Source organism: Bombyx mori, chromosome 28 (assembly GCF_030269925.1).
Source record: "Bombyx mori chromosome 28, ASM3026992v2".
NCBI classification, from domain to species: domain Eukaryota; kingdom Metazoa; phylum Arthropoda; class Insecta; order Lepidoptera; family Bombycidae; genus Bombyx; species Bombyx mori.
In genome coordinates this window covers 3,727,146-3,753,838 of record NC_085134.1, presented here as the reverse complement: position 1 = coordinate 3,753,838, position 26,693 = coordinate 3,727,146, and the positions used below count along the sequence as shown (strand labels likewise).

At 36.4% G+C, this 26,693-nt stretch overlaps 1 protein-coding gene across 1 annotated transcript in view; it reads right to left on the bottom strand.

Moving 5' to 3' along the window:
• Nucleotides 1-3,101: 3,101 nt before the first annotated feature.
• LOC101737324 (uncharacterized) overlaps nt 3,102-26,693 on the bottom strand; it is a 168,791-nt gene continuing 145,199 nt past the window's right edge. The window contains exons 4-9 of the mRNA XM_004933512.5: nt 20,582-20,790; nt 13,547-13,682; nt 11,743-11,876; nt 11,134-11,249; nt 7,304-7,407; nt 3,102-5,809 (exon numbers count right to left, since the gene is read on the bottom strand). Of these exons, the coding sequence (XP_004933569.2) occupies nt 5,709-5,809; nt 7,304-7,407; nt 11,134-11,249; nt 11,743-11,876; nt 13,547-13,682; nt 20,582-20,790 (800 nt within the window). The 3' untranslated portion in view covers nt 3,102-5,708. The remainder of the gene's footprint in view (nt 5,810-7,303; nt 7,408-11,133; nt 11,250-11,742; nt 11,877-13,546; nt 13,683-20,581; nt 20,791-26,693) is intronic.

The window sequence follows — 26,693 nt, the reverse complement described above, 5'->3', positions numbered from 1 at the left end:
ATCTTCGTTAAAAATCGTCTTCAAAATTCACTTTTTCCATTTTCTCCACTGACACAGGCAAGGTCAATCATATCACCATACTTACATTCATTTTTTTCTATCACTTGTCGCCTTACTAGGACGTTCGGATAGGATTATCAGTGAAAACTAGGAGAGTGCCACACCAAAGCAATATAATTTAGTCAAATCCGAGGTAATCTTCAGTCCTATAGTATTTTATCAAGCATATGAATAGTCAGAATAAATAAATTCGTAATAGTCTCTCTGCCTATTACTTACCATATGCGATCTGGAAAGATGCGATGCTTACTCTGTGATGTCTTGTAAATTATGATATTAGGTAAAACTATAATAGGTAGGATCTCTTGTCTGGTTGTAGGGCCTTTTGTAAATCCGCACGGGAAGGTACCACCGCCCTACCTATTTGAGCCGTGAAGCAGTAATGTGTTACGGTTTGAAGGGCGGGGCAGCCGTTGTAACTATACTGAGACCTTAGAACTCGTCTCAAGGTGGATGGCGCATTTACGTTGTAGATTATCGTCTAGTATTATAGGGATTGGAGAATTATACAATTAATATGTTAGTTCTTCATCCTTTCTTTGAGTTAAACAATTCCGTTAATAGCAAATGGTTACACTTTTTTCTTTTTTGGGTAAACTAGCGTACGACCTGTTACTACATGAGCTGATCTGTGAGTAGTTAGAATAGCCTCTTGGCTACTAACGATTAGGTTATTAGTGGTAGGACCTCTTGTGAGTCCGCGTGGGTAGATACCACCACCCTGCCTATTTCGGCCGTGAAGCAATAATGCGTTTCGGTTTGAAGGGCGGGGCAGCCGTTGTAACTATACTGAGACCTTAGAACTCATCTCAAGGTGGGTGGCGAATTACGTTGTTATCGTCTAGTATTATAGTCTATGGACTCCAGTAACCAATTAACACTAGGTTAGGCTCGTCCACCCATCTAAGCAATAAAAAAAAACGAAAAGTGTTGAATATGGCGGTCGAATGAGCGTGGTTACTGAATTTCATGGGCCACCAGACGGGCTCGGCTGGATCGCATGCAGCGTACTGATAGTTTGAGTAATAAAAGCACTGACTTCTTATGAACAATTGTATTTAGTCTGAATTAGAACATTTAATTATATTCAAGTCTGATTGAAGAGTACTGAAGACGCGTCCGTTCGCGTGAGAGGCGCTTGGGCAGAGAGCGTACAGAGCAGTGAGTGGTAAAACTGAACATTAACATAGATTATTACGGCTTCGTACTGATCTAATACAGATAAACAATATCGTTTTTACAGAGTAATAATTACATGTGAATTTGCGTGAACAAAAAGGAATCTTCAATATACTAGAAAGAGCGGTGTAGTCAACTGAATTGCATTAAAAAAAAAAAACTCTACGTGCATGTTATTATTGCATGGTGGTATTATGAATAATTCAGTAGCGACGCTGCGGAACGCCGTGATTTGTCGGACCCCGCCGTTCTGTTTCTTTGCTTAACGTTATTTTTGAATACCTCTATTGTATGGCCTGAATATTGGAAATGTGGCTTTTATTTTTCACTGCACAAGGCCAGAGGCTTGCCCATTTCGAGATGCGAGGAAGTCTGTCTATCGTATAGTAATGTGTAATGAATGTTCAAATGCTTCAAACCGGAATAAATGACAGTTGCGCCAGAGAGGTTCATTTTTTACTGATGGTAGAGTGTTTTAAAAACCCGCATGGGTAAGTACTATCATTCTACTAGTTTCTGCTGCAAAGCAGGCAAAAAAAAGGAATTGCGCAAAATAATAATTGTTCCGATTTGATTATATATCATGACTAGCTGTACCCGTCCGCTTCGCTGGGCATTTAAAATTAATATTATTATTTCTCACCCCCACAAAGATTCTCATCATTAACGCCCCCGCATCTGGTGTAGGGAGTCCAACACTCATATAAATATCCTATCCTAGCCTATCCATGAAGTACATGTATTTTCTACATGGATACCAAGTTTCAAGTCAATCGGATGCATGGTTCAGTAGTTATAATGGAACATCCGTAAAAACCACTGTAGATTTATATATTAGTATAGACTGAATACTTACTATTTTTCTTTCGTATGTATGTATGTATGTACTTTTTAGGAGATACCATCATATATGTACATTTTGTTGTCGATACATACTCGATGTCGATAGATACTCAGAGTAATGAAATGTCAGTGAAGAAGTTCATGACTTCTTTTTTTTTCCCTACCTGTGCTGATAGCCTTGAGAGGCTATTTCAGCTTCACCCTAACGTGTGTAGGTGAGCTCACGGGGCTAAAACCGGAGTGTTGCTAACACTGGCCCTAGCAAGTGTAGTGCTTCGCAGAATCTACCACCGGATCGGAAACGCGACCCACTGAGAAGATCCGGCGAGAAACTCAGTGGACTGTGTCTATGAATGCGACGAAGGGCTCGACGAGCGAATTAATTCATTAGTAATGAATTCTTTTATTACGTAAAGCTAATGGCTTTGAATGGCGATTTGAAAGCACCTTTAAAATATTTTAAACATTTTTACTATGACTAGAGGTCCCGCAGTAGTCGAAATTCGACTATAATTAATTGGAATTGTAAGTTTGTACACTATTATGATTGTATTGCCAAGGCTACACTATAAAAAATATTAATAAAGACAAACAATATTTAATCTAATTCCAATTTGACCACAGACGTCAAGAACAAAAGTTTGATAATAAATAGTATGCATGCGTGTGTGCGTCAAATACATGGTAGTGTGTGTAATGTTTTCTTTAATGATTTAATGTATCTTTTATGGATTATTTTAAAAAAAAATATTAGCATTGTGCACTTCTTCTCTATATTCTCTATAAGTGTGGAAAATTTCATACTCCTCCGTCCGCGCAATTTTCGTAAAAAGGGATACAAAGTTTTTGCTTCACGTATTAATATATAGATATATTTTATGTTAAGTGAAATGATAGCGTTTGTATTACGCTCTAAATTGTCAATATTTATGGAATTTAAAATCCCAAGCAGCCGTTAACGCGTAGTCTTATTCAGGGTCTCTGTTGTTTTAGTGTTCATTAAAATGAAACAATCATACTTTAATTTCGGTATAATTATTTTATTGTTCTATCTTTTTACATTAATAATCTTTTGAAAATATATATTACAAACAAATATAATAATTTGCACAATATTTAGGGTACATCAAACTTAACTTTTACAATGTAATAAAATTATCAACAATTAATAACATTATCGACAAGAAGCGTGAATTATAAATTCATTATTGTTTTTTTTATAAATAATAAATTTTTTCTATAATTTTGATAAATATCTGTAAATTTTAGGAACCTAACTAACATAGATTTTGATAAATTAACTCAACGAAACACGTAAAACAAAAGAAATGAGACACCAAATACAAAAAACAAAAATAACTCATATAATATATATTTTTTTTATTGCCTAGATGTGTGGACGAGCTCACAGCCCACCTGGTGTTAAGTGGTTACTGGAACCCATAGACATCTACAACGTAAATGCGCCACACACCTTGAGGTATAAGTTCTAAGGTCTCAGTAAAGTTACAACGGCTGCCCCACCCTTCAAACCGAAACGCATTACTGCTTCACGGCAGAAATAGGCGGGGCGGTGGTACCTACCCGTGCGGACTCACAAGAGGTCCTACCACCAGTAATTACGCAAATTATAATTTTGCGGGTTTGATTTTTATTACACGATGTTATTCCTTCACCGTGGAAGTCAATCGTGAACAGTTGTTAAGTACGTATTCCATTAGAAAAATTGGTACCCGCCTGCGGGATTCGAACACCGTTGCATCGCTATATACAAATGCACTGGACGTCTTATCCTTTAGGCCACGACGACTTCATATAATAAATAATTAATAAATAAATTTTGAAACAGATTTCCAGATTTTGAACAATACATTTAAGTTAATCACAACGAATATATAGATAGGCCTTATAGTTTAAATCTTATCAACGAAATAGAATTGAAAACTCGTAACATTCCTAAAAATTACAATTAAATTTAACACTAATCAATTAATGCACCATCAATTCTTCTTACACAACGAATTTCAGTGTTATTATTATGTTTTGCATAAATTCTGATTGCAAAACAACAAATTGTAGCAATTCGTGAAGGACTTAGGTAATAATTAGCCAAAATTGTAACAAACGTCTCGATTTATTTTTGAACTTAGCGGGTATATGAATACGCGGTTCTATGTTATTTTTTACTGGTGGTTTTTTATTTATTGCTTAAATGGGTGGACGAGCTCACAGCCCACCTGGTGTTAAGTGGTTACTGGAGCCCATAGATATCTACAACGTAAATGCGCCACCCACCTTGATATAAGTTCTAAGGTCTCAGTACAGTTACAACGGCTGCCCCACCCTTCAAACCGAAACGCATTACTGCTTCACGGCAGAAATTGGCGGGGTGGTGGTACCTACCCGTGCGGACTCACAAGAGGTCCTACCACCAGTGATACCACCAGACTAAAGATTAAATATAGAGGAGTCAGTTGTCTTAAATTCGAAAGACGGTAACCTTTCTAAGATAATAGAGTCTAAAGAATAGATTGAAATAAAACCTTGATTTTACTGACGCGGTCAATTTCGATACATATTGAAATAGCCATAATTAGAATAGTCAAAACATTCTTAGGATTTTTAATTTGTATCATGAGCAATTAATCACAATCGAATTATTTACATACTTTCATTATTTACAAACAAAATTACGACTATATAATAAATCAGTCTATCAATAACATCATTTAAATAATATTATTAATAATGTACAATTAAATCTAAAATTACATTAATATTTCGTTTATTTATTTATTTATTTTATTTACTATGGTGAACAAGAACTATAATATATTACGAGTTATAATGTAAATACAATTATTTACAATAAATTACTTCAAACCCTGAGACGATCTTGTCTAAATGCTTTTAAAATGTAATCGCGAATTTTATATAAATTGCAAAGAGACAACAGCAGACGCTTGCCCAAATATTATTATATAGGTATATTATGATAATATATGCTATTAACATTAATAACATAGATTATTGTTGAAATCTCAAATATTCGCGAGTTATCCACTGAATAAATAACCCTTGTATTAATCTCAATTTGGTTTTATTAATCTTAAAAGCTTTGAATATTTTATGATTTGTATAATAACCTTTCGAATCGGAACTTATGGCCGTTTCGCTCATGACATAAGGCTACAGAATAATTAGATTGAATGCATTTTTCAAAAGTACTTATTCAATAACTGCGAATGCATTTCCTTTCAACGCTGGTGTAAAATATTTATGTATGCGGTAAGTAATTGATTAAAGAGGTTATTGGATTTTGCGTGATGGTAAAACCGAGACTCATTTGCCGTTTTTTTGGAAATGAAATACGTTATCAAAATTTCTTTGGAGACTTCAAAGCGAAATTCAATCTTGTTTTTTTTTGTTGTATATTTTTTTATTGCCTGTACCGTTTTTTGAAATACTAAAACAGAGTTAGGTATTGTAATGTGATGCTCTTAATTCAAAGGCTGTTTTATTTTCTTCATCAACATTTCCTCTTTTCCTAGTCACTTCACTGGTCATATACAGTTCATCACATAAGCTATATATATTTAAAGTACACTCAATTTACCAAACACCAGCTATCTTATAGAAGTCTCAGTGTAGCTTCTAACTAAAAACTGCAAGGCGATTTGAAATAACAAAACAATTATTTTCGGTAAGCACGTCTCCGAAGCGGCACCTGTGAAAAAATAAGTTTATTTACTTCAATAGTCGTATGGCTACCGATATACCGGGAATTTTTATTATCGACATTATATTAATACTAGCTGACCCGGCAAACGTTGTGTTGCCTTAAATAAGATTTCCAGGGAAATTCTAGTGTATATGTGAAAATAAAAATCTTGCCGAAAAAACTAAAGTTTTTAATTGGCAAATAAAAAATAAGGGTTGATCGGAGAGGGGTGAAAATTTTCATGACAAAATAAAAAAAAAATGAAAATCTTGCCAAAAAAATTAAAGTTTATAATTAGCAAATAAAAAATAGTGGTTGATCGTAGGGGGGTGAAAATTTCAGAGTAATATGAATTTATTTATTCTACGTCATGACAAAATAGAAACAATATTCTCGCAAAAAAATTTAAAGTTTTTAATTAGCAAGTAAAAAATAAGGGTTGATCGTAGAGGGGTGAAAATTTAGGGGTGTATGCATTTTTGTATGCTGTATCATAAAAAAATAAAAACAAAAATTTTTGTCTAAAAAATAACAAATAAACCCTTAACATTTAGGGGGATGAAAAATAGATGTTGTTTGATTCTCAACCCTGGCCGATATGCACGCTAAGATTCACGAAAATCGGTCGAGCCGTTTCGGAGGAGTATGGGAACGAACATTGTGACACGAGAATTTTATATATTAGTTTACGAATTGTAATCGATTTTTTAATGTTCTACACACGTTGATGTGTTTTTAACGGTATTTTGTTAAGTTTGCCAGTTACTAAAGATCCAATAATATGAAAAATTACAAGCAACTAAAGTAGCTGTAGTAGTCGAAGTCGTAAAGGATAAGACGTCCAGTACATTTGTATCGAGCGATGCAACGGTGTTCGAATCCCGCAGGCGGGCACCATATTTTCTAATGAAATACGTACTTAACAAATGCTCTCGAGTGACTTACGCGGTGAAGGAATAACATCGTGCAATAAAAATCAAAACCGCAAAATTGTAATTTGCGTAATTGCTAGTGGTAGGACCTCTTGTGAGTCCGCGCGTGTAGGTACCCCCACCCTGCCTATTTCTGTCGTGAAGCAGTAATGCGTTTCGGCTTGAAGGATGGGCAGTCGTTGTACTGTTTAAAGTGAGACTTTAGAATTCATATCTCAAGGTGGGTGGCGGCATTTACGTTGTAGATGTCTGTGGGCTCCGGTAACCACTTAATACCAGGTAGGCCGTGAGCTCGTCCACCTATCTATGCAATAAATAAATAAATGTTCCACCCGTGCCATCCTCAAAGCGTGTGGTGGCTTACATGCAATAATAGTACATATTTAGATGTAACTGAATTTGGATACACCGGTGCTTACCTCAAGGTTTCAAGACATGAAGATTGAGCCCTACTAATATCGGATTATTGTCGTAACTCTTATCTACTTACTAAATCAGAACGCAAAAATTTAAACACCACCTAAATCTAGAATTAAATGTAAAATACTTGAATGTTTTATTTGATTACCTGTAAAACTCCTTCCGAGCGCAGAAGCGGGATTGGCACTGCGCTCTCTAAGCACTATAGTGTGACTGGTAGCTCTCCAAATATCAAACATTGACGCCTCGCATCTGCAATGGAATTGTTTGTTAAAGTCACCAGATCGGTACCGGTTTAAATCGAAATTTTAAGTTCTTTTTGTATATTTTGTGATTTTTGAAGTCGTCTTGGCCTAAAGGATAAGACGTCCGGTGCATTCGTATGTATGTAGCGATGCACCGGTGTTCGAATCCCGGGCGGGTACCAATTTTTCTAATGAAATACGTACTTAACAATTGTTCACGATTGACTTCCACGGTGATGGAATAACATCGGGTAATAAAAACCAAACCCGCAAAATTATAATTTGCGTAATCACTGGTGGTAGGACCTCTTGTGAGTCCGCACGGGTAGGTACCACCACCCCGCCTATTTCCGCCGTGAAGCAGTAATGCGTTTCGGTTTGAAGGGTGGGTCAGCCGTTGTAATTATACTAAGACCTTAGAACTTATACTCAAGGTGGGTGGCGCATTTACGTTGTAGATGTCTATGGGCTCCAGTAACCACTTAATACCAGGTGGGCTGTGAGCTCGTCCACCCATTGAAGCAATAAAAACAAAAAGATTTTTTTTCTAATTACTCTCCGTAAAATCAGTATACATTTCTTCAAACAAAAATGATTTTTGTTTCTCAATGTTTTCTGTGTTCGTTACGGATTTCCGTGAAATCAATATTGAATCTAACTGAAGTGTGAACTGAATTAATTTACGTTCGTTCGCTGGGATCTGTATTAATTTGAATTTGATTAACTTTGTAATCTGCGGTGGTTAGGAGACAGATACTATATCACAACACCGAGCTTATGGTTCATCAAATTATACAATAATGATAGTGCGATATCTTCTTTGATCCTGTAATTATACTCCACTATTGATTTCCGTTAGTTCAGTCTGATGTGACATTTCATTGCACTTGTCATGTGAAAAAAAAGTGCGTGCGTACAAAGTACACATGTCAGAAGTGAAACTTTTTTGGCGAACTAATTTATGAGTCTTGCTTATATTTATACAAATCTAAAACTTTAGATTTCCGAGACTTAGAGGAAGGGAAAAAGGAAGATATGTTCCCGCCAAAAGTCTGTCAAATGTCAATCTCAAACCTCAGTGTTGACAGTCACATTATGTTTAGATTTCTAAATTGTAAATGACTAATATTTTGCCAATTGAATTGACTAATTTAATTTCATGCTATTTGATTAATGTTCCAAATTCTTTTCATTTCATTTCAATTCCTATTAAAAAATTTCACAAAAAAAATATCAAATATTAGGCTGTATGGTATGATACATTTGCCTTTCCAGTTGGAAAAATACAACAACTACTACTACTGACATTTGACAAGTACTTAATTTCAATAGTAGTTTGACGTCACTTCCGTTCATAGACCTATATAGTAGGGACACGACATATTGTTCTATACGTACAATTGCTTATATAAATAGCACCCATTTTGAAGGCACATACATAAACATATATCTATCTCTTTCTTACTCAGCACTTTAACTCGCAGGAAAACAATATAACAGTATTTCAGTGCGTACATAAAATGAAACATGAATATACGTAAATATCTCCGTCTCCGTCTAATGAGGCCGAAAATCCGCCATGTTTTGCGCGCCAAATGTCATTGTCACGTCAGTTCGGCCGTCTGTTTTGGGTTGTACATTATTTATTGACTATGATATCGATTTAATATGATTGATTATATAAAATTTCATAATTTATCATGCTTAAAACATACAAAAATAATAATTAAAACGTATTTTATAGGATCTCAAGAAAGTCGATGTCCTAAAACTATTATCTATATGTATTTAAATTCATTATGGAGCCCTCATCCGAAAAATCCATTTTTCGGTCGGAATCTATTGATCATGACACTAATCATAAATACCACTTTAAAATATGTCATCAAAACATATTTAGACATTCTGTTTAGATATTTCGGGAAAAAGGCTACCGACAAAATCTCTTCGGAACTATTTAAATAAAATAGTTTTATTCCGCAGTGAGTAAAACACTATTGTAAATTTGTTAAATATTTAATAATTAAGTGATTTTAGAGAGGAAGTCACAAGGAATGACGTTTGTAATTAATGAATAAATGTTCTGTAGGTGTTTTTTTTTTTCCGGCGGTCCCTTGATAAGGTTAAAATTTTAATCACTCTCAAGCGAAAGTTATTCAAATGGTGCGGCGCACCTTCCTTGGGGTGCGCTGCGGTAGTATGTTACGGACTTTAGAGTCAGCAAAACAATTAAAATAGATTGTAATAGTCTAAGAAAAACACGTACTCAAAATACGATAACATTTAGCATGCTAGAAATGGGCTGATGTCTTTGAACTACGCCATATCTTTATGTTTTGCGACAAACGACAACTTTATAAAATCAGTGTAGCAACTTTTAAAAATCATCATATCGTTTACTTGGCAAATTCGAAGGACGAACTTGTCTTAGATTTCACCCATCTAAATCATATCATATTTGCACATAACAATATACCTACTTACTTCCCATTAAAGTATAAATTCTACAAATAAATAATACTCAACAATATTTAAAATAAAATGAGCCAAGAACGTTTATCGATAAAACCTGATAACATTGAAATCTTTTGTACAGCACTAAAGCCGCCATGTTTTGTGGCCAGATGACGTCACAGTGGCACGAAATTTTGGTTGACGTTTCATTTCCATAGGTTTCCTACTTCATTGCTTCCGTTGCATACCTACGTGTCGTTCTGTAAAAAATTTACCCTCATGCGCCTAAAGAAGTTTCAATAAATTGATGGATAATATGTTTTTGAAGTGAAACTTCCAAACTGGCTTTAGCCAAAGAGCCAAGAACCAGTCAATTGGTATAAATTATTATTGTAACATATTTTCTAATTTTTTGATTCAGTCATCAAATAAAGTGATGTACAGTCAGACTGGTAGTAAAAAATATTTTTCAAAAGCTTTCACTTTTTGCTACTTGTATAAGGCAGGGCACATTGGTCCTAATAAGATATATAATATTGAATACTCTATGATGGAGAAATATAGACAGGATTAATAGGCTTCGTTGGGGCTAAATACCACAAATACTCACTGGTGGTAGGACCTCTTGTGAGTCCGCACGGGTAGACACCACCACCCTACTTATTTCTGCCGTGAGGCAGTAACGCGTTTCGATTTGAAGGGTGGGTCAGCCGTTGTAAACTATACTTGAGACCTTAGAACTTATATCTCAAGTTGGGTGGCGCATTTACGTTGTAGGTGTCTAAAGGCTCCAGTAACAACTTAAAACCAGGTGGGCTGTGAGCTCGTCCACTCATCTAAGCAATAAATAGAAAAAAATCTTATAACCGCTGTGACAAGTTTAAGTAAAATATAACCTGTTCAAAATTCTAAAATGTCATATTATTAAAATTTTTAATATAGCCGACTGAACCTGATAGGTGTATAGCTCTAATAAAGAATAAAAAAAAAAGTTTTTAAGATCTCAACTTGTATTAAGAAAAACCAATCGCGTCACTGACTAAGTTTTATTTGTTGCAGAAAAGCTTCATACAGTTAAAATTCTAATTAAAGCCACTTTTACGATTTAATATCGCCTTTATTTTATTATTTACTTTATTATCGAATGCTATGAATATTGTGCCATATTTATATTAGAAATTAAACAGTAAAATTAGTTTTAATTTTATTAGCATCTCGCGGCAACTGAAGATAATACTGAGTCAGTTCTGATGTAATTTAAGAACACGAATAATGTTACCGTATCATCAAAGTCGGTACGGGAGAGAGGACAGCGGCTTCTAACTCCAAAACGGCTAAGCTGGATGCGTAGCCATTGCTGAAGTTCAGTATATGATTGGCTGTAAAGCCCGGTACCTGAAAGAAAAGTACTGAGCCTGTAGACTATCTGTAGACCTACTACGGTCGAAGCCAGGCCAGCATAATTACAATTTTTTTTATTGCCTATCTATACAGACGAGCATACCACCTAATGATAAGTGGTTACCGTCACTCGTGTACGTCAGCAATTCCAGGGGCACAGCCAACCATTGAGTACTCTCCGTAACCCTCGTTTGACTAAGGTCATGTCATATGCGTACCAATTTCGTTTCCTAACGAGATCTACAAAGAGACCATCGCACTATATAAATTTTATGAAATCCATAAAAACATGACATTAGCAAGTCGTAGAGCGTATTTTGAGAATGCGAGGGTAGGTACTGCTATTTTGCGTATTTATCATGCTGTACTATGTATAGGCTTCGGCAATAACTTAATTTAGGGCTACAACCCTTTCCGCCTTTAAGAGATTTACTTATTGTCTTGTACTATAGTTGACCGCAATCAAGCATTGACATTGTCCACTCACCATTTGCTCATTGACGTACCACGTGATATTGGCAGCTGGCAGAGACGGAGGTGATGTGCAATTCGCTCTGATGTGATCACCACCAACATACGTCATCCGATCTGTGGTCACATTTGGACCGATCAATGGAGGCTCTGAAAAGAAATCTAAATTAAAATCTATTGACCAAAGATAGATACGACAGAATAGGAACATTAGCTATAGCGACACAAAGTGACTTTCAAAGAGCTTTGTAACTGTTAATTATACGCCTGATATAAGATTAATTTTGCTTCCAGGAACAAGTCAAACATATATTTAATGGATGCATAAAGGTGAAATTCCAGTTGCAGATTGAACTTCGTCGAAAACACCCGACATCTCGGTACAAAGCAACGTTGGTGCTTCCACACGAAAATGATTAAAGATTCTCCGAAATACGCTCCCATAAGCTATACTAATATATAAATCTACAGTGTTTTTTACGGATGTTCGTACGTATGTACATATGTATGTATGTACGGATGTAGAAAATACATGTACTTAATGGATAAGCTAATATTTATATGAGTGTTAGACTCCCTACACCAGTTTCGCGGGCCATAAATGATGAGAATCTTTGTGGGGGTGAGAAATAACAATGTTAATTTTAAATGCCCAGCGAAGCGGACGGGTACAGCTAGTTCAGTAATAAAAGCAGTCTGCAACAACGGGCTTCGACGAAAGTAAAACATGACAGTACGAATTTTGAAATTCCGAAAATATTTTTGGGTGTACGGCGTTAGGCGTAAACAGAACACGGAGTGGCAGATTGAAATCGAACCCAATTTTTCGGACAAAATTCCCGTTGCGTTCTGAATATGCAATATTTCACAGAACCTAATAAAGTATTCCTCGGAATGGTAGGAAATACGCGTGCACACGTTTTCAAATGATTAATGCCAGGTATTTTACGTACGATTTTAGATGCCCGAATCTATTTGAAACAAATGCGAGAGTTGGGATGTGAATTTTCCGAATCTCCACTAAATGTTGCAAATGTGAATTTTTTTTTGTTATTCAATAAAATGAAATATATTGCAAACGATCAGGATTAAGTTTTTCAGAAACATAGTTTATAACTTGGATTACCATGTGGAGTAATTTTCATGATCTTAAATGATGAAATGATAATTTTTTATTTATTGCTTAGATGTGTGGACGAGCTCACAGCCCACCTGGTGTTAAATGGTTACTGGAGCCCATAGACATCTACAATGTAAATGCGCCACCCACCTTGAGATATAAGTTCCAAGGTCTCAGCATAGTTACAACGGTATATTATTTATCATAGCAGGAATACCCGGTATTACCCGGGTCATAATATGTTCGCTATTCCGTGATTCTATGTATCGCAACAATACTGGTAGCTTATGGACCAGAGTGTGACACAAAAACTGTAACGTGTGTTATTTTAACGAAAAAAAAGTCGATTGAACCTGCCCGACAGGTTTTTCATCAAACTAGAAGTCCCGCAGTAGTCCAAATTCGACTATAATTAATTGGAATTGTAAGTTTGTACACTATTATGATTGTATTTTATGCTTCTATAATCACAAATTTCACCAAGACTACACTATAAAAAATATGAACAAAGACAAACAAAATTTAATCTCAATTTGACAACAGACGTCAAGAACAAAAGTTTGACAATAAATAATATGCATGCGTGTGTGCGTCAAATACATGGTATGTAGTGTGTGTAATTTTTTCTTTATTGATTTAATGTATCTTTTGTTAACGTTGGTTCTTAGGAGCAAACGCCCGTCGTTTGATCTATACGTACCTACAACTACCATCTCAGCAGATTTAATGTCCGTGTGGAAGAGGGGAGCGTCAGCTGACACCTCACACTGGTATTCTCCGGTTAATGTTCTATCGACTTCTGTCAGCACTACTTTGTTTTGATCGGATGCAGCCACCTGTGTAAAAAATGTGATGCACGTAAATCGAAGTCACATTAGCGCCGTCTATTGTATACCGCATGCTTATTTCTGTCGTGAAGCAGCAATACGTTTCGGTTTGAAGGGTGGGGCAGCTGTTGTAACTATACTGAGACCGTAGAACTCATATCTCAAGGTGGGTGGTGGCATTTACGTTGTAGATGTCTATGGGCTCCGGTGACCACTTAACACCAGGTAGGCTGTGAACTCGTCCACCCATCTATGCAATAAAAAAAGATATTTGGTGTCGTGGGACACCAGATAGGAACGAAGTTCCTTATTATAAAAATATTAATTTTAAGTTCTATTCGAGGTATAAAGAAAATAAAACTGGAGGTTTCGCAACAACCCACGGTCATTCGGTAACGTGCGAACTTATTGTGGTACACTTCATTCACGGTTGTTTGCATAAGAGTTAGTGTATTGCGTAAACGAACGCTCTGAGATTGTGTTCGATGAATGATAAAAAAATATGTTATTTTTTGTAGGTTATTACAAAGTTAAGTCGTACACTGTGTGCATTAGTAATTTGTACTTTATTACAAAGTAAGTCGTACACTGTGTGCATTACTAATAAAAATCTTACGTTACGGACGTTTTTTTCCGGTTACCCACTAAACAACTCCACTTGTACTCTCTTATCCAACGTAACGACGCCGTGTGAGAGATCGAACGTGTTACCATTGTAGACAGATGAGCGTACAGCACGCTTGATCGTGAGTGAGTGGTTACCATTGCTCATGGAGGACTGCAATATTAGAGGCATACCCAAGCCACTGCGTTTAAATACTCCCCACAAACATATTTTGAAGAAGCTCGCGAATACTTTTACTAATGTTAATATAGCTACAGGTTTCATTGAGTAAGTATAATTGATAAGGGCCTATAAAATGCATTATGAGCTTAGGCGAGTAGGTACCAATGCCTTTCGTAGGCCCGGAAGCAATTATGTGATAGAATTTGAAAGCTGGAAAACTGATATACAACGAACCTTATATGTAACCGGAGAAGAATACTTGTATTCTGAATATCTTAACGTCTGCTTTATTCTTTACTCTATTGACTGACCAATTTACTGTCACTCAATTTACTATATCTATTTATTTATTTATTACACTTCATGTAAAATTTACATTGGCGGACTTAATGCCTAAGGCATTCCCTACCAGTCAACCAAAGGTAGTGCAGAGTAAATAGTGGTAGGTGCAATGAAATAATAAAATTATCTATGTTACTAAAAATTTTATTTGTTGCAAACAATGTAATTTCTTTGTTTAATTTTGATATTTGAAGTCTACAGTGTTGCAAAGTAGTTTTGTCAGAGACAAAAATGCAATTCGCATTTTTTTTTGTACAGCACATTTTTTTCCAACATCCATTCTCGATTCAAAAACAGAGAATTTAAAATAATGTCATATGTGTTCGCATTAAAATCAACAAGTGCAAACAATGAAACACGAAATGCGGTTAATAATTAATGCAAAAGATTCATTAGCGTAAATAATTTACGGTTTTCACATCAGAATGTTACAGCAGATTAAGTACTGGGATGTTTCACTGAATTCATTCTATACTATTGTGTAGTCGATTCATGAATACGCCAAATTTAAAATATTCTTTTGTTCAAAAATATATATAGCTCTTTGCTTGTAGCTGCGTCTGTATTCTCTACATTTAATATCACGTAGGTAGAGGACCCGTACTTCGCAGTGGAATAAAAGGCAGCCTATATATATATATATTTTTTTTCTTTTTTCTTTTTTTAGTATTGCCCTTGTAGGCGGATGAGCATACGGCCCACCTGATGATGAGTGGTTACCGTCGCCCATGGACTTCAGCAATGCCAGGGGCAGAGCCAAGCCGCTGCCTACCAAAACCACACTGCCATTTTTCCAAATTTCATCAAAACGGAATGAGTGGCTTGAGCGTTAAAGCGTGAAAAAGTAACAAAGCGTCAGAGGTACTTCTATTTTAATAATAATATTGTTTAAGTACTGTACAATTTACAAGTAAACTCCTAATAACTCTACACAATGATAACATTTTGATACGTTCGATTATAATGTAACAAAGTCATGTTATGCATGATATATTCTGCTTTAAGTTATTTTCTATGTGGCTGTGAAATACGAGAAGGGCTACATAACATTATTTTCCGGAGACGACGTGCATAAACAAACAAACAGAGAAACTATAATGCTTACTGGAGGCAGGACGTCTTGTGAGTCCTCTCGGGTATGTACCAGCACCCTGCTTATTTCTGCCGTGAAGCAGTAATGCGTTTCGGCTTGGAGGGTGAGGTAGTCGTTGTACTGTACTCCAGACCTTAGAACTCATATCTCAAGGTGGGTGGAGGCATTTACTTTGCAGATTTGGTTTTTGCTCTATGGACTCCGGTAGCCATTTAACACTAGGTGAGCTGTGAACTCGTCTACCCATATAAGCAATAAAAAAAGTGTCGATAAAAATACAATGATTTTATTATTTCAACTTAATATCCTCACCAAGACTAAAATAATGATAACTTTAACTTTCTGTCTGCTCTTAAAGTGTATGCTTTTTAACTACATCCAATGTTTTAACTCTACATTTTGGGGAGGTATTCTTAGTTCATAGGCTATGTGAGTGGAGCTTAAGTGGTAAGGCTTGAGACCTGACATCGCTGACAATGCTATTGTGTGATCTGATACATCGCTCAAGTTGTATTGCACGACTTATTTCCGGTAGAAATAGGCCATATCGTACCTAAATCGAATGGAATATTACGTAGCGGCTGCAGAATGTAAATGGGAGGTATTCTCTGCGTTTAATTACAAACAGACAGAAAGTTGGTAATCACAATACATCCTACAACTAACAAGGCAAATGCAAAAATTTTTTTTGGGGATTTCATTTATATTACGAGTACTTCGTTATATTACTTCATCATGGAAATTTATGATGTTATTAGAATAACTAGGTAGTGGTCGCCCAGTGATCGAAATTTGACTATAATTATTCATTTTAAATAAAAGTTTGAACATTTTTATGGTTCTATTGTCAATAACTTTACTTCTATAATTACAGATTTCGCCAAGGTTACCCTATAGATGTTAATGACACTATTTATTATTACACTATAGATGCTAATGTTAATGACAAAAAATATTTATCTATTCTCAATTTGACGCCGACCTAAGCTTTGCTTTAGGACACTGTTGCGGCGTTTGGCCTGGGGACAGTCATTGCATTTTTCGCTTACGGTTATCGTAAAGAATCCACTTTTCATCACATGTCACAATTCGATCCAATGTTCTTTTATTTTTGTATCGATTCAACATGCATTTCTTTCTGCAGATCAGTCAAATCACGAGGCATCCATTTGTAACATTTTTTTATTTTATTGATTTGACGCAAATGAGTCAATATTGTTGGTAAGGTAACGTTAAACCATACCGCTAATTCCTGGGTAGTTTGTCTGGGATTAGCTTTCACCATCTCTTTCAATTCGTTGTTATTCACATGTGTGGGCGGTCTTCCACGTGGTTCGTTCTTCAAATCAAAATGTTCATCACGAAAGCGTTTAAACCAAAATCGCACGGTGCGTTCATCAGCAGTCCCCTCTCCAAACGCAACATTGATACTGCGAGTTGTTTCTGCAGCATTTGTTCCAAAAATCACTCGAACTTTCAAAGTATCCATCTTTCTTGTTTAAGTTAAATAAAAAAAACTGCAACTTTTTAAAAAAGAAGAATCTCATAGGTACCATTTGAAAAAAGTTTCACTTAAAAATCTCAAACCATGAAAGCTCTATGTCAATTCGAAGTACCTATTACAATAAAGCGGCTATTTCATACTTTAACCCCTATTATAAACAAAATTAGTGCCTGCATCCGGACTTGGAACATTAGATACAGTTTCACACCGTATGTCTTTATCCTTTAGGCCACGACTATATTGCGATGGTGGCAATATAAAACTACCCATACAAGAGGTATTCCTCCATTAACTTAACGCGAGCCACCTTAACGACTAGCTCTGAGATTTATTAATGGTTATTGCAAGTAGACTTTATAAGGGGGATTTCTGATGCTCGAATCTAAAGGCGCATCTCGATTGGAAGGTATGCCTTCACTGCTGCCAAAGCCTCGACGGCCGGGGTCCGACCGCTTATCGACTGAGGCGCCAAGACCTAGTACCGCAGGCCACCGCTCCAGCTGTGCTGAACCTCCTCGCATCAACCTTCGGAGCTAGGCTCAATCGTGAAGCGTCTGCTACCAAAATAGCTATGAATGGGACATCACGCTCACAACAAAGTGACAGGTTTGACCACCACACCCCTGAGGTCCAATCATCATTCCAGATCTACTACAACACCTGTTAGAACTCCGTCAGAAGACCGATCATCTCATACGCGGGATGGGAACCAATTTTATACGATTGCTCGTAGGGGATACGGCAAACAAACACACACTATAATAACTATGATTGAGGCTGAATTGGAGCTGTCTCGGTTGTAAAATAGTTATCAGCCCTGGCGGCCGCGCCGACGGTCGTGGCTTCGATTGCCACATCGGTTCATTTCCTCTTTGTCTGAGTGTTTATTATCTACATATGTACATATTTAACAATATATATGTAAGTATGTTTATTAGTCTTTGGTACCCATAACAGAGGCAATCCTAAATTGGGGCCTTATGACCGTGCGCGATTTGTTATTATTATTTTTGCGTTGATGGTTGATCGAGTTCACAACTCATCCACCTGAAGCGGAGCCCATTGATGTTATAATGCGAATGCCATTTGTCATCTTGAGGCATGAGGTCGAAATTTCAATTTTATTGTAAATAATAGGAGAAGAGGCGCGTTTATGGATTGAGTAACTTGTGGCAGTGGACGAAATATTGTAAAATCATACATACAATCAAATCTTGTTATGTTTTTTTTGCTTTTTTGCTTGGATGAGTTGACGAGATCACGGTCCACCTGGTGTTAAGTGGTTCGTGGAGCACACAGATATTTACAACCTAAATGCTGCCACCCACCCATGAGTTCTAAGGTATCAGTTTTAACAGAGTACAACGGCTGCCCCGTCCTTCAAACCCCGAAACGCATTACTGCTTCACGGTAGAAATAGGCAGGGCGGCGGACCTACCCGTGCGGACTCACAAGACGTCCTACCACCAGTAATTACCCAAATTATAATTATGCGAGTTTGATTTTTAATACACGATGTTATTCCTTCACTGTGGAAGTCAATCGTGAACATTTGTTAAGTACGTATTTCTTTGAGAAAAAATTGTACCTACCAGCGGGATTCGAACATCGGTGCATCGCTACATACAAATGCACCGGACGTCTTATCCTTTAGGCCACAATTACTTGAAATTGCAATTGTAGGTACGGGTGTTTGATAAATGTGACAATCAAATACACTCTTTACTGGTAAAGTATTGGCATTGTCTCTGCCAATATATCAATCCTCGTTAAGTGTATTAAGTAATACTAGTAGTCCCGGAGTAGTCGAAATTCGACTACAATTAATTTAAATTATAAGTTTCAACATTATTATGGTCCTATTGTTACAGGTTTCGCCAAGGCTACACTATAGATAAATACTCGTAATATTAAAGATAAACAATACTAACCTATTCTCAATTTGACTACAGACTTTAAGCAATAACAACAGTTTGACAATAAACAAAAAGTATATGTGTGTGTGTGTGAAATAAATGATAGTGTGTGTAATGTTTTATTTATTGATTTAATGTATCTTTTATGCATTATTTTAAAAAAATATTAGTATTGTGCACTTCTTCTCCATATTCTCTATAAGTGTGAAAATTTTCATACTCCTCCGTCTGCACAATATTCGTAAAAAGGGATACAAAGTTGCTTCACATATTAATATATAGATAAGTTTTTTTCTTGATATTTAAACCATCCGAGGCTACATCGTACTTAAATCAATTTCACTAGAGGCACATAATTATGACGTTCAAGTTTCTGTTTGTTCACTCAAGTGTAACTTGGTTGCTAATAGTTGGCGTAATACCACCAACTTCGAGATCCAGATAAACCAAACATTTGGACGCAAGATAAACACTAAATTTATGTAAGCTCTGCGATTTTAACGCGAAACGTAAAAGTCAAATAGAATCAGTATATCGAATTGAGAAGAAATTGATTTAACGTTGATTCAATATGAAATTTACAAATAGCATTCCCATTGTAGTACGTACTCAATTATATTTACCTAAAATTAAGTTTCTGTGTTCAAAGAATCATCTATTATGTCATTAAGGGTTCTAATCAATATTGAAGTGAAGCGGTCTCAGTTCGTCTGCCCAGCTCGTGGACTAGCTCGCGGCTCACCCGATGTTAAGTGGTTACCAGAGCCCATAGACGTGTACAACGTAAATCTCAGTTTTTACACGACTGCCCCACCCTTCAAATCGAAACGCATTACTGCTTCGCTGCAGTAATAGGTAGTTATTTAAGATGGGTGGATGGACGAGCTCACAGCCCACCTGGTGTGAAGTGGTTACTGGAGCCCATAGACATCTACAACGTAAATGCGACACCCACCTTGAGATATAAGTTCTAAGGTCTCAAGTATAGTCACAACGGCTGCTCCACCCTTCAAACCGAAACGCATTACTGCTTTACGGCAGTAATAGGCAAGATAGTAGTACCTACTTGTGCGGACTTACAAGACGTCGTACTACCAGTAAAAAGATCTACCTAACATTGATATTGTGATGTCAAAGGATTGCAATTACCGTTAACACAATGCGAACTATAGGGTTGTGCGCCAACACAGTTCAAAAAGCACACAAAGGTGGCTGTATCTAAGAGCGAATAAATAAAATTTATTTAAAGACTTTTATAATACTCACGTCCACTTTAATTTCTGCGACTGGGAAAACTTTGGTGGCTGGCGACTCTTTGGGTACATACCGATAAAATTCTATCATGTTCCTATACCACCTTATTGAGTATAGCAACGCTCCTTCTAATTCGTATGTGCACATTAGTTCCGCGTCGGTACCCGTTAGAACCGCCTTTGGAACGTGGATCTGCAGAGATTTGAGACTATTCACTGTACCTGTGAAAGATAGGAAAAATATATTAATATTATTTACTAGCTGACCCGGCAGACTTCGTAGTGCCTCAATCGATAAATAAAAGACACGTTAAGGGGACACATCAAAAGAAAAACAAAACTGTTTGTTTTTATATAATTCCGAGCTTTTTTATATTTTCTCACCTTTTAAACCTTCCCTGGACTTCCACGAATAATTCAAGACCAAAATTAGCCAAATCGGTCCAGCCGTTCTCGAGTTTTAGCGAGACGAACGAACAGCAATTCATTTTTATATAATATAAAGATTATCCGAACCTTTCTCTAGCCGCAGCAATGATTAACACAGGTTCAAACGAAATCGGCTGTATAGGAATTTGATTTTTTTTTCTATTATAAAAATTACAATTTCATTTGGAACTAACTTATTGAGAATGCGTATTAGCGTATCGTAATATGTATCAAGATAGATATTAGTGTCTAATAGGAATATCTAATCTAACAGTATCAAGTGGTATGTATTAGTATCTAATAGGCAACCTCCAAAATCAGACCGATTAAAACCATCACTTCATCATCATCATTGTCCTGCCCTTCTCACAGTAACCTGGGGTGGGCGTAACAGGTTTTCTCCTTCCATACTCCTCTATCATATACCATTTCTTCGCTCATTCCCCTCTTACACATATCGTCATTCACGCAATCCATCCATTTCTTCTTAGGTCTACCTCTTCCTCTATATCCTTCCACATTCATAGTTAATACCCTCTTACCAACCTCATTTTCATTTCGTCTCATCACATGTCCATACCATCGATAACAATCATCACTTCTATAATGTAATTTAACTCCAAAAAAAACTTACTATTCGTCTAAATGACGTACTTCAAAAAAAGAAAAACATTCAAATTATTCCCTAAATATACAGTATTAAGAACTAGTGTTCTAAAATACCACTGTAACCTATAAAAGTGCATTTTAATTTAAAAAATCTGAAACAAAATCTGTCTCTTCGCGATCGTCACCCGAAACATCTTGAAAACACCATTTCGCTTCATCTCACAAATGTACCAGGGCATCAAAAACAGCAGGAGTTACATCATAAGATTTTACGATATCGTTTGGTACATTTTACCTTGCTTACCTAACCGAGGTGAGTAAATGCCCACTTTATGACACCTCGTTAGAAGTTAGGCCGTAAAGTTAAATGACGTCACATTCAACGTAGCTTTTCGCTCTTCAAATCTGCCACTTAATACTTTCTACAACTTATTATTGCCTAGTACTTTTTTGTTGGAAACTGAAAACAAATTGAAACTGCAATTTTGTTAATTCATTTTGTCGGACGTCAACAGAATCCTAAAAGAGTTTGGGGCGATTGAATTAAATTAATTGTCAGATTCAGAATTCATGCACCAATTTAATTACAACAAGCTGATTGTGGAATTTTAAACAGCTACGTTCTGTTTTGGTTTAACAAAAGGATTATTTGATCATATTTTTAAAATTATTATTACAGAATATTAATTGACTTTGCGCAAATAAAAAAATTGGCAGTTATAAATTGCCAAAGATAATTATTGCTTTTGAAGTGACAACTTCTTATGGGACGGTAAACTGTTTCGTTACGTAACGCGTTACGGCGTCAGTCTATCTGGCTTCTCTTTCTTTCACACATACGGCAGCGGTACTGAGTCAATGTATGTAGCTCCTAACTATTTATATATCTTTTTCAATTTATGTTAATACAATTTTCCTCATAATATCATATTTATGTATACATCAAATTTAAGTAATAACCAAAGCTTTTCTCAAGCTAAGCAAATTCAACAATAAATAGGTAGTTCAACTTAGGTATAAGTTAAATAGTTTTGTCTGGCGTCCGAAGACGCACACTTTTTGTTATTTTAGTGCGCTTGCTCATAATAATATAACGGTGCTAGTTTTTACCGGGAATATAATTATGTACTACATACCTCTTTGGAAACGGAAGTCAAAGATATTATTGTTTGTTTGGTATAGCGATTGTTTTTAATGGATCCTGTGCTGCAGAAATAGTGGTACCAATCTATAACTTAAGAACTGAGTACGTTTTGTGATTTTTGGAACGAAGTTCCTTATGGGACGATGCGGAGACCCTAACCGGGAAAAACGTCCGTAACGTAAGATTTTTATTATTTATGTATAGTCTTATCATAATGGCTATACAGTGTCTAATGTATAGTCTATTGTGACGTGATGACGGTTAGTATTATTATTCATATAAATAGCTCTTGTCTTTGTATATTATTATTATATATTTTTTATAAACATTGTGAATAAAATAAAGTTGATAACTTTGTAAAGTAGTTTTTTATTTTATTTTTATCAATAAAAAAATCATAATAAAAAATGTATACCCGAATAATTATTTTCTTTATACTTTGAATGGAACTTAAAATTAATATTTTCAACTATTTTATAGCATCGTTTCCTACTGAATTTCACAAATAATCTTGTCTTGTCTGAAAGGGCTATTACACAATTTATACACCACGCGATAGTCTTCTTTAATTTCAATTATTGATAGTCCACTTGGTCGCGCACAAACATAATCTATTGTTCCGTAGTTATTAAGCTATAACTATTCCGTAGTTATAAGACCGCCAATTGTACTTTTTTTTGTTTTTAATGTATCGCACTGTTTATTTGTTTTTTGGTGTACAATAAAGAATACTCTCTCTCTCTCTATTGCATAGATTTTATCGCAGGCTTTGAGCGCGGCGACTGAATCAAGAAATTCCGTAACGAAAATAACCTGACACCCCCACTACGCTTACTACGTAGCTCGCGTTTAACACATTCACACGTTGCGCTTGTGTAGTGTTTGTGAATAAGCGCGTGGCATGACGTCACACTGCATGCGCATCATGAAAAGTCTGCCCATCTCTCTCTCGCGCGGTCTAGCTCATGAGTGTGAAGGGGACAGTTAATGTTTTGCTTTTATTAATGTTTAATATAGCGTGGTCTTGTTTTATTATTGTTTTAATATTAAATTATCATTGTATAATTATAATTACATAAGTTGATAAAAAATGCTATGCAATAGCTTTACCGCGGCAGTTCCCGAGTGCCACACGTGTTTTTTTTTTAATTTATAACACAAAAACAACGAAGGATCGAACTTTAACAACGAACGGCTATTTCGCATTCAACGATTCTGTTGCCAAACAAAGAGATAAAAGCTTTTTAAATCTCAAAATTTATGGTTTGTTTGCGTAAACGGGATACTATTTGGTAAATCGTGGCGTTCGTTTAGTCTTCCAGGGATGTATTGGGGGAACGTCCCCGGGGGTCCGATCGTGAAGCCCAACAATGATATCAGGGTTTTGATTACAAAAATCTTCTAAGCTATTAATCAACGGTATCGTTGGATATGATTTCTTGAAAAAAAAAACTGCTTTGATCTAACACATCATCTGTTTTCTTATTTACAAACTGAGGCGTGGGCCCAGAACTGTAAAGTTTCTATACGCGTTAAATAAAATGATAAAAATATTAAAAAGGTTAGACAACTTAAAATTTGTAAGAATTTATTGTATTATTATTATTTTAAAACGATTCTACTTTTGCTTGAAAACACGAAGCCCTAAAATCTAGTATTGGAAGTTGAAGAGCATCAACAGTGAAAATGAAACAATATCAATGCCACTATCTATCCATGGTATGATAGTGTCGACCTAGAATAGTACTAACCCATCTCTTCTCGTGGATGTCATAAAATACTACTCCTCCGACTATTATACTAGCGGACTACGATTGCCTACTTTTTGGTAGTAGGAGCTTTTTTGCCTACCTATTCGCTGGTAGCCTAAGAGGCTATTCCAGCCACGCCTGGATGGGTAGGTGAGCTTACGGGCTCTACCTGAGAGAATTAGCTAACACGAGCCTTATCAAGAGCAATGCTTCGCACAATCTACCACTGGATCGGAATCGCGACCTACTGAGAAAATCCGGCGAGAAACTCAGTGAGCTGTGTCTATGGGAATTATAAACCTACACTGGCATGTACTACCGTACCTGATGGTTCTAGTTTGAAGGACGGAAGAGCCGTTATACAAACGTTAAGGCTTGGACCTTTTTTAATTTCATTGCTGAGCATGCAGCCCACCTGGTGATCGTCGCCTATAATGGTCAGCAATGCCAGGGACAGAGTCAAGCCGCTGTCTCCCGCTAAGGACATGTCATAGCGCTCGGGTTCACTTCGATAAAGCGGCATGACACGAGAACCCTCTCACCGTGGCCGCTGGTAACTACATAGCCGATCCTGCGAACCAAATGGTAAACAGTCGACGTTGCCCAAATATGTCATCTCGGATCCTCCTGATCCACTAACGGTGCTTCTAGGTACCTCACGCGCCGGTCATCGTTCTCGTCCAACCCGTCGCTTGCGGTTCGGCGGATAAATTAACCCACAGACACAGCCCTCTGAGTTTCTCGCCGGATCTTCTCAGTGGGTCGTGTTTCCGATCCGGTGGTTAATTCTGCTAGGCACGGCTCTTGCTAGGGTTCGTGCTAGCTACATTGTCAGGTTTGAGCCCCGTGAACTCACCTACTAGCCCGGTAGCGGTGACAGGGTCTCTCTAGACCAGTGCTTCCCAAACTTATTTTGTCTACTGCCCACTTTGAGAATAAATCATTTTTTAGCGCCCCCATCTTTTATACTAACTAAAAAACCACTATAGCGAGAGCTCAGTCGGTGTCTAAGAGTCCTCTAGATGAAATTACAACTCGCCTCCCAAGCTTCTACACAACGCCCCAATTTTTTTCTGGGTCTCTTACCGCCCCCCATTAAACCTGCAGCGCCCACAAGGGGGCGTTATCGTCCACTTTGGGAAAGGCTGCTCTAGACCATCAGCTTAGGTAGGAAAAAAAAGCACCCGGGAAACACCATAGGGGGGAGTACATTCCAGAGCCGGACAGTACGTGGCTGAAAATATCTCTGGAACCGCACTGTGGATGAATGAAGTGGTTTTAGGTAAATATGAGCGAACCACGGGTCCCAAGATTGGTGACGACATTAATGTAGTACGAATTATCTAATTTTGTATTGCAAAGGTTGTCCAATGCGAACAGTTAAGATAAATATAAGGAAAAAAGGCAACTAATAAGCCTTAGTGCGTCCTCGAGTCTGATATTACTTTAATGCAATAGGCAAGGCATATTTTATGCGGTATCACGTTTTGGATTGTTCGCATCTGTTTTCTATTACATATTCTTTACGCATAACCTTTTTTTATTTGTGCGTTTATTTATACGTAACGATTTTATCGTATTCATTATTCTATATCGGTTTATAGATTTATGTACTGTATAAGTACCTCATAACGAGTTAACGTGTTTGTCGTATGCAATTTCTCAGAGAGAGAGAGAGAGAGAGAATACACTTTATTGCACACCAAAACACAATTTTCATTCAAAAAACAGTCAAAAAGTAGATACATTTATACAATAGGCGGTCTTATCGCTAAAAGCTATCTCTTGCAGACAACCGCTTAATTCCGCTTATGGAAAATATAAAAATATAGCAGGTATGTTGCGGTGTACTATAGACAATATAATATTATTTTATAAAATACCTATATACATACAATAAACAGATATATACCGTTTACAAATAATATGAAATATATAACTAACTGATTTATATACCAATATATATACTTACATACAATAGATACTCATATACCTAGTCAGGTCATAAGTATTGTCACACAGTAAAACTTTTCTTTTAAAATGCTGGCCACAAAAAAGTTTATTGAATTCGAATTTCGAATTGTTCATGAAAATAAAAATAGTATATATTTAGAATTTTACTCATTTTTAAATATGGAGTGGACGCTTAAAGAAGAACGTGTTGCAGTTATTGCGTTGCATCGTTGCGGTTA